Consider the following 20,284-nt stretch of genomic DNA (forward strand, 5'->3'; position numbering starts at 1 on the left):
CCTGCCTGGGGCTCTGCCCTCCGTGTCTTCCCCATCCACCCAGCCCCCTGTAGAGCGTCCGGAGAGGGGTTGCCGGGCTTGGTAGAGCAGATCTCACGGGGACCGTGCGCCCCCTAGTGACCGCGACGCGTTCATTCAGCCTTCCTTCCAAGAGGAGCGATGTAAAACTTCCAACTCCCAGCAATGCTTTATTTAAAAAAAAAAAAAAATATAGAGCAAGAGCCCTGATGCCTACAAGTGCGAATGTTTAGGGGAGCAGATGAGATCCGGGGTTCACGACACCACTGTAGAGGTAGGCTTTGCGGCAGCAGTGTTGCTCTGCAGTCGCCTCTTGGGGGTGGCGTGGCCGGGGAGACGCAGAGCGGTCTCACATCACTAGCATCCTGAAGACCGGGATTTCCCGTCTCCATCTTCTTCGCGAAAGTAGCTCAGGATACTCTTCAGGCTTTGCTTCCCTGCCTTCCGGCTGCCCGTAGAGCACGGTTCCAGCCCCGCGTTCTGCGCCCTCTCCCGGTCCCCGCACTGAAGGGCTGCCTGAACTCACCTGGAACCCGCAAGGTTCTATCATCCTCTCTCTCGTTTCGCTCTGCGTCTTTCCTCTGACAGAACGTTAGAGCGTTGAGGAGGGGGCAGGGGAGGACCAGGCGGTCAGAGACTGGGGTCGTCCCTCCGCTCGTTTGTGATTGGCAGCCCTTAGGCCCCGATAGACGTGGCAAAGCTGCCAAGCGGGAGGGGTGAGGCTGTGTGTGAAGTAAATGAGGGTAATAGGACGCCGAGTCACAAAGGCAGCGGTCTTCCATTCGCGCGTTACCGTCAAACGTGTGCCCCCTTTCAGTCCTGGATGGCTGCCCCCAAAAGCAGAGTTACTAAGCAGGACAGAGAGAGAGGGAGAAAGAGAGAGAGGGGGACACATAAACCCACTACAACAAGTATGCACAAGAGTATTCCTAGAGAGAAGTGGCATTGTTCTTTTGCATAGAGGGCTGGTTGCGTTTTCTTCCTTTGCTTTGAAGGTTGGGATATTGAACCGCACTGCTTATTCTGTGTTGCTTTGCTAATAAAACTGCCCATGGTCCTGACAGCTTCTAAATGTTCCATTTCAGTGCCCAGTTACCCCCCTGAAAACGTCCAAGCCATAGCAACATCCCCGGAAAGCATATCCATCTCCTGGTCCACGCTTTCCAAAGAAGCCCTGAACGGAATTCTCCAGGGGTTCAGGGTCATCTACTGGGCCAACCTCATGGACGGAGGTAAGAGGCTGCCGGGGCTCCGGCCACGCACACGCAGTTCAGTACGCGGGCGCTCTCCCACGGTGGGGCTGCTCAGGATACGGAGGGAATTGCTTTACGGTGAACACCTCCTCTTTCTGCTACCTCCCACCGGACCCAGGAACAAACGTCTCAACCATCACAACCCCTTGGGAAGCACTGTGGGGCACAGGAGGCGTGGGCTGGGGGAAGTGTAGCCTGAGTGCATTTGTCTAACCACGTGTGTCTATGTTAAGACTCCGCACACGACACTCAAACCTTGATCTCAATCTGGAACGTTCTAGGGGGGTACCACTCCTGAAAAGGGGGCCACTTGCCATTCCTTAAATTGAACTCAGGAGAGAAAATTCTGAAGCTTAAGCTGAACCACAAGAGGGCTCAGGGAAAATTCCAGAACACCTTGACATGAGTACAATTATTCCTCACAAGGACCCAGTAAATCTGCAGCCCTGGAGCCTGGGTGAAGCGTGGTGTTTCAGGAACAAAACCCTGGGGCCAAACACCCCACAAAAAACCAAAGCTCAGAGCCCTCCATTTTCATTGTTTTCTCTTCCTCCTCCAGTACCCTCTATGTTTTATCTCCTTTGCTTTTACCTTCTCTCCTCTCTTCTCTCCTTTTCCCACTTCTTTTCTCTTTCTTTCTCTCCTGTCCCTCCCTCCCTCCATCTTCACTCTCCCCTTCCTCCCCTCCCCTCTTCTCCCCTCTCCCCTTTCTTTTAAGTTGTAGGACAACTTGTGGCTCTGGTGCCCCCCCCCCGCCCGCTCTCCCCCTCGCAACTTCCCAACAGTGTGTGACAAGCCTTGGCTTCACTGTGCTCTGTTTCACATTCCTTCTGGTGCTATATCCAGCTCCACTTCTGGGTGAAAAGACAAACCGGAAGTGTTAAAAGGCATTCGTGGTCAATGTAATCACAAAGTGCACAGGGGGGCAATTCTTATTTGTCCTCAATGGGATGTGCCAGACAGACAGAGGGAAGAAAAAGAGCCACCAGAGAAAGGCAGCAGGCAAAGCCTTTAGCTTTGCCAGTGCAGAAAACCAATTCCACGTTTCCTGACTACTGCCCTTGCTTCACTGAGTGGCCATGGTTCCATGGCCGAGATCGTGGACTGTGACTATGCGGCCACAGTCTGAGTGACCGCAGTCCCATGGCCGAGATTGTGGACTGGGACTTGTGGCCACGGTCTGACTCAGCGGCCTTGTGGCTGTGATCGTGGACTGTGACTATGCGGCCACAATCTGAGTGACCGCAGTCCCGTGGCCGAGATCGTGGCCTGGGCCTGTGTGGCCACGGTCTGACTCAGCGGCCTTGCGGCTGAGCTAGGTCCTGCCCATCCCCTCGGCTTCCTCGTGCGGCAGGTGATGGAGGACCGGGGTCTCCCACGTTGGTCCTGTGAGTTCATGTCAGCTTGGGGGGCAGGGGCTGGCATCAGAGGAAGCGGAGGGGGCGTTCTCCCCTCTGCAGAGGTCGGAGGGCAGGCGGGCACCCAGCGTGGCTCTCCGGGCACACGGGAAGACGACCTCTGCGGGAGGCTGCTGCCCAGCCTGGGCTCCCCTGGCCTCCAGCCCACACCCCAGCTCCCTAGTGAGCGGACACGCACGGAATGCCAGGGGGCCCCTGGGCAGTCCCCGGACCCCAGTGGACGGGCCCCGGGCCTCCCCGTGAGGCCCCGCCTCCAGGTCCAGAGGGGCCACACACAGCCTAGCCATGTCCCCTGGCGCCCCAGCACCGAGGCGGGGCGTTCACCCCAGGTAACAAGAGTTTGCTGAGCCACGTGACTTAGCTCAGGCTCATTCATTTCTTGATTTTTAAAAAAGATTTCCACTTTGAAATATTCCTGACAAATTTAAAGTCTGGGGATCGAAGGTGCACACCCTGACTTTCCTTCCCATTGCGATCCGTCCGCCTCCGTTGAGCCGATGAGCTGAGCTCTCCCCCACTCCCCCCAAAAGACACAGCACCGGTTGAGTTGTGGAGACCGATCGCACAAGGCCGGTGAACCCCGCCCCCCCCCCCAGCCCGCACGGCCTTGCACGCGGACCGGCCGGCTTGCCCCGGGGTCGGCTGGCACAGGGCTGCGTGGTGCCCGGCGGCGGCCCCTCCGGTCCCCTCGGGGCGCGCCGGACGGGGCCAGCCAGGGCGGTGTGAGGCCAGCGAGCCGCCGCAGGCTCCGTCACGGGCTCCCGCCTTCCCGTCCTTGTCCTCCAGAGCTGGGCGAGATCAAGAATGTCACCACCACGCAGCCGTCGCTGGAGCTGGACGGGCTGGAGAAGTACACCAACTACAGCATCCAGGTGCTGGCCTTCACGCGGGCGGGGGACGGAGTCCGCAGCGAGCAGATCTTCACGCGCACCAAGGAGGATGGTGAGAGCCGCCGCCCAGGGCCCATGGGGCTGGGGGGTGGGGGGGTGGGGGGGCTTCCTCCCTCGGGCCGTGCTGGCTCCGCCCTCCTCACCACGAGTCCCAGAGGAACGCGGGCCTCTCACGTTCTAGATCCATCCGTGGGCCCGCTCTTCCGCCTCGTCCTTCCTCACGTCTTCCTTCTGCTCCTCCTCCCTCCTTCCCCCTCTCTGCGCTGTTCCCTTCCTTGCGCTCTCCCTCCTCTTCCTTCTCCTTCCCCCACCCCCTTCTTTCCCTTTTCCGTGTTCTGTAGATGAGATGCTATGTTTAAGCCGCCTTGGGTGTCTGGGCGTCCATCCTGACCCGGCGGCTCTGGGCTCCGCGCTGGCCCGGGCTCCGTGCTGCCCGTCCCTGCCCGCCGCCCACGGGCGGGCTCGGTAGGAACTTGCCTAACCACCCCCTTGGGCACCAGTTGGATTACTGTCGGAACCCCCGACTTGAGCGCGTTGTGAGATCTTATTTTAGTTCGCTACAGGATCCCCGGCGACTCTGTATGTTCTTAGGTCACTGCGTGCTTGGTTTCGGACCCTTGGCTCTTCAGCGTCGCACCATTTTGGGTTGAGTTGTGGTACTCTTACTGAGGCTTAGGGAAACCACACAGGCGGCGGCTTCTTCTCCGGAACCCGCGCCCCACCCCCAAAGTGCCTTCCCTGGGGTGTTTGGGGAGCAGTTTCATGTCTAGTAAGTAAAGAAGAATAGTGAGAGCACGTGGGGAAGGAAGGCGCAGCTGGCTTTGAATCACTGGCCCTGGGGAGCCTTCCAGACCCCCTGAGCGCCAAACCACGGTGGGGATGCGCAGAGGGAGACTTGCCGCCCGCCCACTGGCAGGCACTGCCCCCCCCCCCCCCAGCGCTGTGCGGGCTGCACTCTGAGCTTCCCGTCTTCTCGCCAGGACCCTGGGTCCCCAGGGCAGGTACCCGGGGCCGGTGTCACCCAGGAGCTGTCCCGCTTCATGCGTGTGGCTGCTGCTCTGCCGCAGGGTCTCACATGTGCCATTCCAGTGGTTCCGGAAGGCGAGCACGGGTCCCAGGCTGGGAGACAGGCACTAGGCTGGCTGCGCCCGTGTCCCGGAACCCCACGTCCCCCCTGCACCCCGCCCGCCCTACTCTCCGCAGCGGCTCCATCTGGCCACCCCCATGGACAATGATCTGACCTTATGAACTACGCTACTGTAACAACGGTGGGCACGGGGGTGGGGGGGGAGGGCAGCAACATGGAAGCGACACGAGCACCCCTCGTCCATCCGGCACGCAGCAGGCATGGCAGACACCAGGCCCGCCACCCCTTGCTTTTCCCTTCCCTTTTCCCAGGACAGGGGCCGCATCTCCTCTCGGCGGCAATGCAGCTGTCACCAGAACGATTATGTGACGGGAACACGGTGACATCTGCAGCGCCTAGAAGGATGCGTGGAGAGGCGATAGGAAGCGCGGGCTCTCCGCAGCCCCTGCCGAACAACGACTGGGATTGATGTTTAATTCATCTTCCTGATTTAGAAATCATAGGGTTCTGTCTCCAAGCTGACCCCCAAGACCCAGGGTCTAATTTGCCCATTGATCCTCCTCTGCTTTCGTATCCAGGGCACGTCGCAGGTGGAGCAGTGATTGATGTTGGACGCCCCTCCCATGGGTCCATTGCTCACCCCACATAGAGGATGAAGCCCCTCCCACTGGTGTGGGGGACAGGACCGAGAGTCAGGGGTTGTATCTGGCAAATCAGCATTTAAGAAACAAGTGGAGCAAATACTGGTGGAAGGAGGGAAAAACTAATGTAGTGATGAGTTTGACTCCGACAATTCCGCTCACTTAGGATGTAGCCATCGCTGTGGACTCAACATCTAAGGCACTAGGCACTTCACAGGTTAGAGGAGTGCAGTTTTGTGTTTCCTTGTGAGAGGAAGAGAAGTACCAAGGCTGATCATCACAGAAGGAAGAGTTAACTCCTAGCCCTGAAGCCTGGCTCATGCCCGTAATCCCAACTACTTGGGAAGTAGGGATCAAGCCAACCCAGGCAAAGTTTCTGAGACCCCATCTCAACCATCTCAGCCAATCAAAGGTGTGTGCAGTGGTGCACCTGCTATCCTAGGATGCCACATGCAAACAGAAGAACTACAGTCCAGGCTGGCTCAGGAATAAATAGAAGACCCTATTTTTTAAAAATAAAAGCAGCAAAGGCTAGGCACATGAGCAAGTGGTAGAGCACCTTTCTAGCAAGCTTCAGAGATGTGAAGTTCAAGCCCCAGTAGCACCAATTTAAAAAAAAAAATTTTTAAGAAAAGGCTGCAGATCCTGTTCATGGTTCCGCTGGGTCTCCACATACAGACTGTACTGCCAGCTTCAAGTGAATGCTATGAAAATATGGTTAGAACACAAGTAAAATAACTGGCAGTATTCATTAGCGACTTATTGGTTAAGGTGTTGTGTGCAGCCGAGCGTCCGTAGCTCCTGTCTTCTAGCTGTCTACTCAGGTCCAGGGTCTTATTCTTAGGTCAACGGGCATAGTCTTGAACCCTTGTACCTGAGGCTCAGATACATGGGCAGAGCTTAACCTACGGATGATATTGGACCTATGAGAATTACTTCAGTTTCAGATTCGACGCCGTACCCATGACTTCTGTGTTACTGTTGCAAGAACGCGTGAGCTCTCCTGAGCACCAGACAGCACATGCTGTATTCTGAAACCATTGATGGAATCCTAAGATTTTATCTGGCGTGGGACTCCGCAGGAGTGAGAATACAGATAGAACACCATCGATGGTTAACTTTCGTTCGCTCTTTTCATTGTGCCGGCATACATTAGCCCTGGTCTCGATACCTCTCTGAACGGGTAAACACTGCGTGTGTTAAGTTAGAGATAGCTGTGTCGACACGCACACACTCGCCCAGTGCCTTCCTGGAGCATGGCTGAGGCTCTGGGGAGGTCTTAGCCGCTTCCTTGGGGGGAGGTCTGACCATAGAGTGAAGCGTCTGTAAAAACCGATCCATCGATCAAGGAACGGTATGCCAGCCGGTGCTCAGGTCGGCCGCAGGGGCACGGGCCATGCTTGGGGACATGAGATCAGTAAAGCTTCAAGACGAGAGACAGACAGAGGGATTGACCACAGTGGGGACAGTGCTGCCCTCCGGCACTCCCTCAAAACAGGGTGCCCACGGGAAAGACACCGATCGGCACTGCCCGCCACAAAGCCCACAACAGCAGGGAGACCCTGAGGAGGCTCTGCTGTGTGGCTTCCACCGTCGCCCAGAATAGAGATGTCCCCCTCTTCTCTCCTCCTCCTCCTCCTTTGTGATACGGGGGTTTGAACTCAGGACACGATGAACTCAGGTCCCTTCTCTGTCACTTGGTTTGCTCCGCTGACCCCTTTGTGCACTGGTTATCTTCAAGACCAGCCTTTAGCCTGCGAACCACCCGTTTGTACTTCCCTTTGTCACTAGTGTGCTAAATGTGCACGTACCCCCGGGCCCAGCCATGGACCAGGGACAAGTCAGGTGAACTTCTATGCCAAGGCTGGCGGGGACCAGAATCCTCCATCTGCCTCCCAATAGCTGTGATGGCGGGCTTGGGCTACCACACCGGGCTGGAAGTTGCCTTCTTAATGGCCAACAGGAGAACATCTCTGTAGCGTTAAAGCTCTCTGACTTTCCTCTGTTTGCAACATGTGTGCGTTCTGCTTTAGAGGCCTCTTCAGAGCAAGTGAGGCCCTCCAGGAAGTTCCTGGCCGCTAATTTCAATTTCCAAGCACCTGACACCTTAGTTGTAACTTTGTAATAACCTGGTCGCCAAAGTGTTCTGTTCTTCCAGGAGAGTGTATTCTGTTCTTCCAGGAGAGTGTATTCTGTTCTTCCAGGAGAGTTACCACCCCCACCCCACCCCACCCCCCACCCAGAGGAAGGAAGTCCCAGAGAGCAGGGGGGTGAGCCCATGTCCAACTTCTAAAACAACCAATAAAATGGTTTCACCATGCGTGTAGAAAATCGGTACTGAGCACCCGCCGTATTGCAGACACTGGCTCAGCGAGCTCCGCAGACACAGCAGAGCATGGCAGAGGAGAGCGGGGTGTGCAGGGAGGGGCTTGGAGTCCGGCTGCGGAGACAGACAGGGTCACGACACGTTTTCAGAATGGGTTTTCCCACCAAGTTTCTCCTCCCTCCTCTCCTTGTTCGTGTTCTCTTTTTCTTTCTTCCCTCCCTCCCTCCCTCCCTCCCTCCCTCCCTCCCCTCCTCCCCCTTCTCTCCCCTTCATCCCACCTTCTCCACCTTGCCTTCCTCCACCCTTCCCTCCTTCCTCTCTTCCCCTGACTGCCTTCCTCTCCCCCACCTTCCTTCCCTCGCTCCCTCCCTCCCTCCCTCCCGCTTCCTTCCTTCCTAACTTACACTTAGGGAACGTCTTTCCAGAAGAATTCCACTGGCTTTCTTTGGTATTCCCACTCCATTGATTCCCGCAGTGGACAGACTCGTAGTAGCACAAGACAGGCGTGAGTGCGGAGTGACAACCAGCCCTGCATGGCAGTGGCAGCCGCATCCCTGGCGGCGGCCGAAGCCCCGGCGTCCAGGGAGACGGCTCAGGAAAGTTGGGCCGAGCAGAGGCAGCGAGGTTTGCTCTTGAGCAAGGGCGGCAGGCATCGGCCGAGCCAGGGCGTCTGCCGGGAAGAAGCAGGATGCAGGCTGGGTGCCCGTGCTTCTAGGGCTTGTTAAAGTCTCCGCTGTTGCCCTCACCTACTAGAGACCCCAACCCCAGGGCCCAGGACTGTGCAGCTTGGTCCCCAAGGGAGGTTGCGATCCAGGCGCGTCCCCTCCCGCCGGTTCTCCCTTCCTGGTCCCTTTGTTTCCGGGGGGGGGGGGGAGGAAGGGGGGATTCCCAGCAGCGATCGTTTGACATGGTGACGGCGTCCATCCAGCAGGCCAGGGATCCGCGGAGGGGTTGGTTTTGCTGCTCACGCCTACGAGTGGCGGTGATGACGATGAGAGAGTCAGCTCTCCACGGATCCCCGAGGCGGTCGGTCCCGCTGTTCGAATCCGCGCTCGGCCCTCTGTGCGGCCCTCGGGCCGGCAGCCCGAGAGCTTCCCCTGCAGGAGAGGCCCCGTCGGTGGGCCTCGGGGATCCGTGTTGGGCACTGGGGCGTGAGGTGGGGGGATGGAAGCCCCCCCCCAAACCCCAGGACTAACCCCGGTTCTTCCAGTTCCAGGTCCTCCGGCGGGCGTGAAGGCTGCGGCGGCCTCGGCCTCCATGGTCTTCGTGTCCTGGCTGCCCCCGCTCAAGCTGAACGGCATCATCCGGAAGTACACCGTGTTCTGCTCCCACCCCTACCCCCACGGTAAGTTGGCGGACGGCCCCCCGCTTTCCAGCACCTTCCGGGAGTGTGTGCCCGCCGAGGGCTCCTTCCCCGCGGTCGTCCCCACAGACAACGCCAGCCCCCCCCCCCCCCCGCGGGCGCCCTCTCCCGTGTCTTCCCGTGCCTCGCAGCCGTCTGGAGCCGCTGTGCACTGGGTGAGCTCCCGGGTGCTTGTCACGCGCAGAACACGCAAGTGTCCCTCCATGGATGGCCAGCGGACAGCACCCGTCGCTTTCGCTGTAGGCTCTGGTGAAGCGCCCTCCAGGCCCCCTCCTTGCTTGCCCCCCACGCCCGCCCTCCGCCCTCCCCCACCCGCACCCTCCTGCCCTGGGCATGGGGAGAAGGGGGCATCGGCGCCAGGCTGAGTCCCAGAAAATGATGCAGAGTGAGCGCATCCGAACTCCTGCTGCCCCCGCCGAAGCTTTAGGGCGTCTTCCTGAGGGGGAGTCCGGTCATTTCCTCCCTTGCGTTTGTCTCCTGACTTGATGCACGTCGATGTTTGCAGAGCCTTTGCGCAGGAACGAACACAGGCGCCGACCTTGTTTCTAATGTGGTGAAATTATAATGTGGAATTTACCGTGTTAGGCAAAGTCAACGTGGAGGTCTGTGGTGTTAAATCTATCTACCTGCCTAACTACCTATCTATCTACCGTCTATCTGCCTATCTACTGTCTACCTACCATTTAGCTATCTACCATCTATCTATCTACTCTCCATCAATCATCCATCTCTAAGTCTGCTTCTCTATCTAATGCGCGCCTACCAGAGCTCGAACACAGAGCCTGCTCTCGCCCTTGGCTTTTTCCTCCGAGGCTGGAGCTCTCCCGCTTCAACCACACCTCTACTTCTGGATGTTTGCTGGTTAGTTAGCAATCAGGATCCCATGGGCTTTTCTTCCTGGGCTGGATTCAAACCTTCATCTTCAGATCTCAGCCTCCTGAGTGGCTAGGATGACAGCTTCCACGAAGCACATTTTTATCGATTTATATGACGGTCACCGCCACCCATCTCCAGAATTCTAACCTTTCCCACGGAAGCGTTGAGGGTGCCCTCCGCGTCCTCCACATTTCCGTGCACCCCGTCTGCTCCTCCGTGCGGCTGAGCGGCGTTCCCGAGTGTCGCGGAGATGAGTCCTTCTGCTAAAGGGACACCCCGTCCCCAGTCTGGAGTCTCCGTGGCGTGGGGCCTCGGGGCCCCCGTGGGCCGGGCGGCGGGGAGGCCCGTGTGGTGCTGGGGAATCGAACCCAGGGCTTCATGCCTACGAGGCGAGCCCTCTACCACTAAGCCATCTTCCCAGCCCCAACACTTCCGGCTTTTTGCTGATTAACTGGACCTAAGAGTCTAACATTTACGACCTCTTTCTTGTCATTAAAAGTTTGTGAGCTTCATTTGTTGCGCTGCTCATAATGTGGAATTGACAGGAAGTGAGATTTTCTTTCCTTTTCTTCCCCCCCCCCCCCCCCCCCCCCGTGAGTTCCTGGGATTTAACTGAAGTTTGCGGGTTTTTTGAGATGTTTGCATTTCTGCCTATGTCTCGCATTGACCACCAGAGGGCGACATGAGCTCTGATCATTTTCCTCTTCCGGAGAGATTTTTTTTTTCTCCCCCCTTTGAAATGATTTCATAGCTAATGTAGAACATGCGAGGATAAACCAGGACACAGGATGTCCTATAATTTAATCTCCTCTTAAAAGAGTCCCTTGGAGAATTTCCTTGCCATTGTCAATTCATTTTAAGGTTCCCAAATTTAACACCTTTCTTGCAAAAAAAAAAAAAGACCTTTTTAAGACTTTTTTTTTTTTTGGCTCGAATGTGTAAAATAGATTGCCTAAGAATAGGAATTTATTTCATGGTCTTAGTTCAGCTTAGAAAATACGGTAAGACTTTAAGCTTGGGATGGGGCTGGACAAGTTGCATTCACTGTAGGTTAATCTGGTTCATTGCTGGTTGTCTAGAAGCAGGACAGAGCAAGCAAGCGCAGTCCACTCAGGAGACGGGACCCCTGTAGCCAGGCAAGAGAGGTAAACGGCGCCGTTTCCAAGGCCTTTCGGGTCAGAGCCTCAGCCTTGTAGTGTGTAGATGTCAACCCTTAAGTTTAGTACATAACTCAAACAATAGTGTAAGCCAAGAAAACCCACAAACACGAGATCACCTCCTAAGATCTCAGGCTAGGAAATGACTGGTCTGGATTTTATTACTAATATCCCTCCCTGCTAAAAATGGAAAATAATATAAAATAAGAATATATAGATAAGTGTGAAGTAAGCACTGGGACGTGGAAATGATCTACCTCATAAGGCTAAATTCACTTATCCAGAGCTTAGACGATGAAAACCAGTAGCAGTAATTCCTCATGTCCAAAGAATACCACAGAAGACAGTCATCGTGATGTCCGCATCCGTTACTGTAGCTTGAGGTACAATGGTGTCCGGTTCCTGCGCTCCAAGATGGCCGAGGGAGCTCTCGAGAAGGTGCCAGACTTCCCGTCAGCCAAACTGTCCTGGATCTGGGAAGTGAGAGTCTAAGCACAAGGGGAGGGACTTTGCTGGGTCCAGACGACCTTTGACCCAACGTCGTGGGTGTGCTCCCCGCCCCCACCCCCCCAAAGTCTGCACACGTGAAGGCTGGTGTGGAGGCAGAGCGCGAGCGGGAGGCGTCTCGATGCGCTAGGTGACCATGGGCACCGCGGGGACGGCGTGAACTGACCCCCCCCGCGGGAGGCCCCCCGCCGCCCTGGCTGTGAAGCCCCCCCCCCCGCCTCTTCCCGACGCCATTCCCAGCCTGGCTTTGCGGTGCCATCAGTTCACCCCCCGGGCCTCTCGCCCTCACAATCCCAGAGGAACGAGCAGTCCCGGGGTCCCTCACGCCGTCACCGACCCCTCCTTCCCCCCCTCCTTCCCTCATTGGCCTTGGGGTGTAAGTGCTGCCCTTAAGCCTTCTCAAGGCTGGTGCTCTACCAATTGAGCCACAGCTCTCCTTCTGGCTTTTTTGTTAGTTAATTAGAGATAAGAGTCTCACAGTCTTTCCTGCCCAGTCTGGCTTCAAGCCTTTATCCTCCTCCTCCTCCTCTTCCTCTTCTTCTTCCTCCTCCTCTTCCTCTTTCTTTTCTCCTTCTCCTCCTCCTTCTTCTTCCTCCTCCATTTCCTCCTCCTCCCTTTCTTCTTTCTCTTCTTCCTCCTCCTCCTCCTGCCCCCTCCTCCTCTCCTTCCTCCTCCTCCTTTTCCCCTTCTCTCCTTCCTCTTCCCCTCTCTCGTTGGTCCTCGGGGCTTTGTAAGTGTTCTGCCTCTAAGCTCTCTTCGCTCTGTGCTCGGGGTACGTTCTCACACTTACCTTGGGCCAGCCTAGCGCACGGTCCTTCCGTTGTCGGTGCCCAGCCCTAAGCGGAGGACGGGCGCCCACGGCCACACTCAACTAACGACTTGTGTTGAGAAGGGAGGGCTAACACACTTTTTCACCCAGGCCAGCCTGGAACTGAGGTCCTCCCCGCCTCCCCCATCCTCTGAGTCTTAGCCCCCACCCCACCCCACCCCCCGGACTAGCTACGATCGCAGGTGTTATTTTTAGAGCAGCACAGAGACAGATCGCCACGCCCCTCCACACACACAGCCTCCCGCACGCCATCAGCCCTCCTGGGGAGCCAGGCGGGCCGCACGGTATCGCCCAGAGCCCAGAGCGCACACGGGCTCCCTCCTGCCTGTGGCCAGTCCGCGGGTGGACGGTGAGGCCGATGCCCCGAACCCGGGATCCAGGATCCCCCCGCGCCGCCCTGCTGGCCCTCGGCCCCCTCTCCTGCCCACCGCCCCGCCCCGCTGCCCACCGGGCCTTCCTATCCTCTCCGTTCTTCCATCCGGGAACCAGGGACACTCTCTGGCTTGGAAAAACACGTTATCTCCTTCCTACAGCCCGACACGGGCGTGTACTATTTAAGGAATTAAATTGGCTTCAAATCTCTCTTTAATTAAGAGTGAAGGAAATAGCTGGGATTCTTCTTACAGTACCGTATATGGAGTCTATTTTTTTTATTACCAAGCATAGATTTCTTCCCTAATCTTCCCCTACTCTGGGAGAAGTTACATGATGGCTACCCTCGTCCTTGTGTGCAGAATTCGCTGAATAGGCCACAGCCATCGAATTAAAAGACTAATGCGCTCTGAAAGACAGGTGAATTAGGTGCATATCCCAGCAGAAGAGGGCTGAGACGGAATTGTGCCGGAGAGGTCGGAGAGTCAGAAGAGGCTAGAAGGACCGCAGGAGGGTGCTACTATACCAGCTGGCTAATGGGACGGTATCCTTTATCCTAAATGCATCAAAAAAATCCCCTCGCGCATATCTTTGTCCCGGACATTAATTTTAATTCATATGCAAACCATTGTTAAGATTTTTTTTTAAAGATAGATTTTTGAAAGGCCAGCAAATAGCATATATTATATCTGAAAGGCTTTGTCGCCATATAAACAGCCACACCTACGGTCATTTCTGTATGAGCCCAAAGGAAACACCAAAGTCGTCCAGAATAAAACCAGGCGCTTCCACAGGCCTCGGTGCCTCAGTGCCCGCAGGCGCCAGCGTCTCGGCCCCGAGGGCAGGACACTCTCGGAGCCAGAACATTTTATGTGTCTTTCAGAGATGAAAAAGCGGGCTACAAAAGAAGTCTAATAAAAATGAGTTCAACGTAGGAGTCCTGTCACAATCTTCAATGGAAGCCGGGCATTGGTGGCCCACACCTGTAATCCTAGCTACTCAGGAGGCGAGATCCTCACGTACCCTGCAATATTCTCACATCCAGTTAACCGCCAAAAAGCTGGAAGTGGAGCTGTGTCTCAAGGGGTGGAGGACCAGTCTTGAAGGGGGGAAGAAAAGCTAAGGAATCGCACGTAGGCCCTGAGTTCAAACCCCAGGACAGGTGCACGCATGCATGCACACACACACACACGATGACATTGACTTAGCTATCTACTGGTTTTTAATGGACTCCAGGCCATTTTTCTGCTGCTAAATGGAAAGACTTTGTGCATCTGGAGTGTCCTTACCCTCTAATTAAAAGCAGTATCTGTTTATTTTGCTTTAGGGAAGTTTTTTTTTTTTTTAAATCGCTGCAGTGAACATTCAACCTAAGGAAGCAGAGCTTTCAAGATTTTTAAAGCGTGCGTGCTAATAATTAGATATCAGAGCTTTTTAAAGCAGCCTATTTCTTTGATAGAATTAGTTTTCCATTAAAAAGTTAATTGAAAATTTTTTAAGTGGAATTATTTTTACATCCGTCAGACAGGCTGAATAATTTGATCTCAGCAGCCTGCCCGTTTTGTCGTCATTTTCTACTCTGCATTCTCTCCCGCGTTCAAGTAATTTCTGGGTCATCGTTAAACTCACCCGACACCACTGTTGGTGTCTCTTGTCCATTCTGGTGACTGGTTCAGTGCTATGAACTAGGCTTCTGAGGGATTAGCCCAGACCCAGCCCGTCAAGGCCTAAACCTCCATGGGAATAAAGGGAAAGGCTGTCCAGGGATTACAGAGGGCTCTCTCAGCCCAGCCCTTAGGCTAAGTAATGGGAGGGCTTTCCCCAGTGAGTTCCATCGGTTTTGATTTTTGTTTTGCTTGTCATTGCTGTTTTCTTAGGATTGATCCTGAGGCTTTAGGCTTCCCGGAGCCTGGGCCCCATCCAAAAGCTTTTTGGGCTCAAGCCCAGCACCTACAACACTACAGCCACAGCCTCGCTTTTGGATTTTGGGGGGTAGTCGGTGGAGTCAAGAGTCTCAAGGACTTTCCCACCCCAGCTGGCTTCAAACCTCAGATCTCAGCCTCCCGAATAGCTAGGATTCTTCATAGGCATGAGCCAGCAAATAGGCAGTGTTTTTGTTTTTGTTTCGTTTAGAAATTATCAAAGAGCACTGAAAGTAGCTCAGTGTGGCTAACTTTATCCTACACACTGGGCCAAACATCTTCTAAATGGAGAGGGATAAAATCACATCCGCTTCCAAAGGCAAAAGTAATTCTGACCGAGGGGAGTCTGGCTGAGCCTTTCCCAGGCTTTGCCTGCAGCTATGGAGGAAGATGTCCTTCCTTCCACCGTGAGGACGAACATACCGGAAGTTCAGGTCCTGAGACAGCAAAGCAGAACGGCTGCGCTTGACGTACAAGCCGCCTGGCCCAGGCTGCAAGGGGGAGTTGGATGTGTCAGGAGTCCTGTAACACATGCATACATACCTACAGATACACAGATGCACATGGGTGTGTATGCATGTGCACACATACACGTATCGAGGGGAGGTGTTTCTAAATCGTGTGCATGAAGCATTCATTTATCCCCCTCTTGCTAATATGAACGCATGTTCTCAACCTGAAGACGGGCACGGTTTTGCAAGAGAAGTTCAACTTATTTCTGACTAGGAGTAGGAATGGGCCATTCTTCATGAACCTTCTTGTTGGGGTTGGAGGAGTGGCTCAGGTGGTAGAGTGCCAGCCAATGAGCCAGAGCATCAGATACTGAGTTTGAGTCCTGGTTGGGGACAAAAGAACAAAAAAAAAGAAAGAAGGAAATGAACCCTCCTGTCAAATTATCACCTGACCCATCATGTATACAGACTCAGTAATGACTGTGAGCAAACCTAGTGTGACGTTTAGAGCCTTTGTGTGGATTTTTAGCACACACACACACACACACACACACACACACACACACTGGGATCGGTCTGGGTCGCGTGGCATTCACTGGCTGGCGAGAACCCCGCTATTCCCATCACCCCCTCTTCCCTGGACCAAGATGCGAGTTCCGCGGGCGCTCCTTAGGGCGTTCCGCCGAGAAGAGGGTCGCTCGATCGTGGAGTCGGCCTGCACGGGGATCCTCAAGGTACTGAAGCACCTGTGTCCTCAGACGGCTGACGGAGAGCATGAGCGTGGCAGAGTCCAAACCGGTCCCATCGACTCCGTCTTCCTCAGTAGCTGCAGAGACTGCCGCAGAACAAAACGCATGCCGGGATGAACCACAGCTCGCCCTTCCACACTGCGAGATTGTTGGGCTGCGAAGCCTGTCCTGAATGAGAAGAGCACAAAACATAAGTACAGTCGCTGCGAGGAGGACAGTGCCACAGTGCCGAGGCAAACGTTTAATAACTAAGCAATGTTCACCATTGCTCTTGCCGAGAATAAATGGGTCTGGCGGAGCGTCAAGGAGAAGGATTTAATCAATTAGATCTGCTTCGCTGCACTGAATGAGCTTCTGATTAATTCTTCCCATTTCAACCTCCCCCCCCCCCCGCTTTTTTTTTTTTCCACTTTTACCCATTACCTGCTTGGGAAAGCGCGTGCCTAGATTGAAACACGCGCCACGCATGGCTGAGGGATTCTGATTGGAGTGAACACCCGACCATCGGAAGGCTTCTCTCTTTGGTGGCCCTCCCGGCACGCCTCTCACCCTCTCCTTCAGGGGCCAGGCCGATCCCAGCTCTGCCCCCTCCCCCATGGTGGGCAGGGCCGTCCGCCTGTCCTGGGACTAACCATCTTCTCGGCTCTGACTGCCTTACCCGGCCCTGACAGCAGCCTCCAAACAGTGAGGCAAATATGTGATTAAGAAATTACATTTTCACTGTTGATTTAGTCACACTTGATGTTGCCGTGGCAGCCTATAAATAATGAAATGTTTACTTTGGAGGCAAAGACCAACTATACCTCTTAGCTGTATACTCCGGACAGAAAAAAAAAAATCTTCCTTATACAAATGCCTTGTGGTGGTTTGTCGATGCAATAAGAGCCGTTGTTATCATTTTCACACCGTTACGCTTTGTGAAATTAAGTTGGCAGCAACACACGGGCTTGGGATATCACACAACGGAAGTGCGTCCACTCTGGGGATTGTGACTTTCTTTTACCAAGAACGGATGCCAAATGTCCTCTGAATTTGGGGGAGACAGGACACAGTCTGGGGAAGGTGTAACGCGCGTGAAGACACAGAGCTCATGCACGCTGGCTAACGTGTGCCCTGGGATTGGGTGGTATTCCAAGACTGGCCGGGCAGGCTAATTGTTCCCTGCTTTTCTTGATGTTCTTAGGTACTATGCTCAGCACCCTTGAATCTTGAGGTTCAACCTGGCTGGTAGGAATAGCCAGCAAGTACCTGTCCTTATTGTTCCCAGCCCAGTGTGTCCCCATTCCTTCCAGATGCTTCTTTCCCGGGCTTCAGGTAGTTTCCTCATAGGCTGTCTGCCGAAGCAGACAGCTTCAGATCTCTAGCGTTCCTCTTACGCAGTTCTCTCGCTCCCAGACTCTGTCCTGCCCACTCTTGTTTCCTCCGGGTCTGGCCTTTGAGAGGGGGCTTAGGGATGGGTGTTGTGTTTCCAAAGGGGATGTACGGCCATCACGGTTCTCCCAGGAGGTCTGTCCGTGCCGCTGGCTTCTATGAATGTGGGACCGTTTGTGTCTCCCCTCACAGGTGATCAGCGAGTTCGAGGCCTCCCCCGACTCGTTTGCCTACAGAATTCCCAACCTGAGCCGGAACCGTCAGTACAGCGTGTGGGTGGTGGCGGTCACCTCTGCCGGGCGCGGCAACAGCAGCGAGATCATCACGGTGGAGCCGCTGGCTAAAGGTGCGTCCCCGGGCCCCGGGCCACGTGTCCACGGCTGTCCCGGCCACGCTGGGCGTCCGTGCTCGCCGAGGGGAAGCTCGCGACGCCCTAAAATGCAGGCAAACCAGAGCCTCTCGTGCGTCTGTCTTCCCGGGGCTGCCCCCGTGCCAGATGCTTCTGGAAGGAGCTCCCGTTGGGGCCACTCTGCAGAATGCCTGCTTTGCTTAACATGTGCACTGCAGATCCAGTTGGTAGCTTGAAGTCTGGAGGGTTCCATGCGGTTGATCACTAGGAGCTGTCTGATTGTTTCTTCCTATTAGGCTTTATGGTTCTATTGTCTATCTTCCCAGATATTAAAAAAGTCTATTTCAATGTGCAGTCTTAGACTGAGTCGATCCACTTCATAAATGCTTTGAAAAATAATGGGATCTGTAGGAAAACACAGCTTGGAAAGCATAGCGTCCTACCTCGTGGCTCACCAAGCCCCAGATATTTAACTTCCCATATCGAGTTGATCGGAGGAACCAAGGCCGCCGCGGGGCTTTCGGCCCTGCGCGCGCACGCGTGGGCGGTGGCCGGCTCTCCCGCGGGTGGGCGTGGACAGTCACGGGGCTCCTGGCCTTGGGTGTGGTTCCAGCTCCTGCGCGCATCCTCACCTTCAGCGGGACGGTGACCACTCCGTGGATGAAGGACATCGTCCTGCCCTGTAAAGCTGTCGGGGACCCCTCGCCGGCGGTGAAGTGGATGAAGGACAGGTAACCAGTAACCCGACGCGCGCCCGTCAGGCCCACCCCCTCCGGGACAGCCCGTGGGACTCGCCTCGGGTCTGGTAGACGTCGCGTTCGCTCGTTGTGGTTGAGAGCTCATGGGAGCCCAGCTCTCTTCTGAGATTGGGGTGACCACCACAGCCCCGGCCCCGAGAGGCTCTTCTCTAGCGTGTCGACAACCTAGACCCTGACAGCCACGGGGGAACTAGAAAGGGAAGCTAGCAGTGCAGCCCAGCGGTCCCTGCGGACGCTCCCTGCCGTCCGGTCCCCCGTCAGCAAGAACCAGACAAGGTCCCCAGACTCCGTCGGGAGCTTTCGCGGCAGCCTTTCCTCCAGAGATGAGGGGCGAGCGAACCCTGACTCACGTGCTCTGAGAGATAACGTCAAGAAGTGGGGTGCATTAGGACTTTTATAGCATAAAACTGCTTTTCCAGACTCTTGTAATGCGTATTTTTTTTTTTTTAAAAAGTAGCCAAGATGGAAGGGAGAGAGTGGGCGGGAGGCATTCTGTCCCTGTGTGTTTTAAACGTGCTTTATCTTTATTCCTAGGGGGAAAAAATTAGGTTCTAAATAAACAGTTGAGAATTCACTAATGAGCAGAGATTTGATATAATGGATTCAGAAGAGTGCCTATTTCCAAACAAAAGAGCTTTTAAAAAGCATCAACTCTTGCAATCACGGACTGAGTCCAGTGCCAAGTTTTCTCATTGTACTTGGGGTTTGTAAGCCACAGGACGTTTCCATGTGCCTGGGGATATGGCCTCGTGGTAAAGTGCTTGCCTTGTATACATGAAGCCCTGGGTTCGATTCCCCAGCACCACATATACAGAAAATGGCCAGAAGTGGCGCTGTGGCTCAAGTGGCAGAGTGCTAGCCTTGAGCAAAAAGAAGCCAGGGACAGAGCTCAGGCCCTGAGTCCAAGGCCCAGGACTGGAAAAAAAAAAAAAAAGAAGGAAGAGAGGCAGGGAAAAGGGAAGAAAAGAAAAGGAAGGGAAGAGGGAGGAAGGAAGGAAGGAAGGAAGGAAGGAAGGAAGGAAGGAAGGAAGGAAGGAAGGAAGGAAGGAAGGAAGGAAGGAAGGGAAAATAATTGGCAGGCTGCATTGAAATCTTTTGTTCAACTATTTAAAGATTTTTTTTTAATTAAAGAATTGTGGTTTTAAGTGTACGAGATTGTAAGCTTTCGTTTGCCTTGTATACTTCGGTCTTTAGAGCAATCCCCAATGTCTCCTCGTAGCAGTCTCAAGAATGTTCTAGTAAGGGATCCCTGTGGTCATGACCATCATTCGCACTTGACCAGAGGTCCCAGCGGATTCCAGGCCGCCCCCACCCCACCCCCCACCCACTCCCCGCACCGCCGCACAGACCCAGGCCCCGCCTAACAGTTTTGATCATAAAAAGCAGCTGTTGGGCGGTCTTGTCCCGAAACCCGCGTTCTCCTCTCTCGTGAGGGGCGGGTGCTCGGCGAGGAAGGCCGGCAGGCCGGCCCCACCCCCCCCCCACCCCACCCCCCACCCACCCCCCACCCCCCCCCCCCCGCCACCTCCGCTCAGGTGGGTTGTAATCTCTAATCTGTGCATTCTTCTTCCTGTGAGGCAGTAACGGGACGCCCAGCCTGGTGACGATTGACGGACGCAGGGGCATCTTCAGCAACGGCAGCTTCGTCATCCGCACGGTGAAAGCCGAGGACTCCGGCTACTACAGCTGCGTCGCCAACAACAACTGGGGATCCGACGAAATCATTCTGAATTTACAAGTGCAAGGTACGACATCCTAGGACTCTCCCCAACGATACCTCCCGCCGCCCACGGGCCCGACGGGTGCAGAGTACAGCCAAGCAAATTTAAAAGTCAGCCTTTAGAAGGAGCGAGCTGCTGGTGTCACATGACAAGATAAAGGTCTCGTGCATTCTCGAAGATGTGACTTTAAAAAAAAAAGAAATCAAACAAAAACAGCGTGGATGA

General features: G+C 55.0%; 1 protein-coding gene across 1 annotated transcript in view; it reads left to right on the forward strand.

The window, feature by feature from the left end:
• Window positions 1-20,284, forward strand: part of Dscam (DS cell adhesion molecule) — a 305,816-nt gene that overhangs the window by 238,066 nt on the left and 47,466 nt on the right. The window contains exons 18-23 of the mRNA XM_048346574.1: window positions 1,104-1,250; window positions 3,476-3,631; window positions 8,844-8,986; window positions 17,424-17,577; window positions 18,194-18,311; window positions 19,920-20,083. Coding sequence (XP_048202531.1) covers window positions 1,104-1,250; window positions 3,476-3,631; window positions 8,844-8,986; window positions 17,424-17,577; window positions 18,194-18,311; window positions 19,920-20,083 — 882 coding nt within the window. The remainder of the gene's footprint in view (window positions 1-1,103; window positions 1,251-3,475; window positions 3,632-8,843; window positions 8,987-17,423; window positions 17,578-18,193; window positions 18,312-19,919; window positions 20,084-20,284) is intronic.

The sequence above is a fragment of the Perognathus longimembris genome, chromosome 5, assembly GCF_023159225.1.
Source record: "Perognathus longimembris pacificus isolate PPM17 chromosome 5, ASM2315922v1, whole genome shotgun sequence".
In the NCBI taxonomy this organism is placed as follows: domain Eukaryota; kingdom Metazoa; phylum Chordata; class Mammalia; order Rodentia; family Heteromyidae; genus Perognathus; species Perognathus longimembris.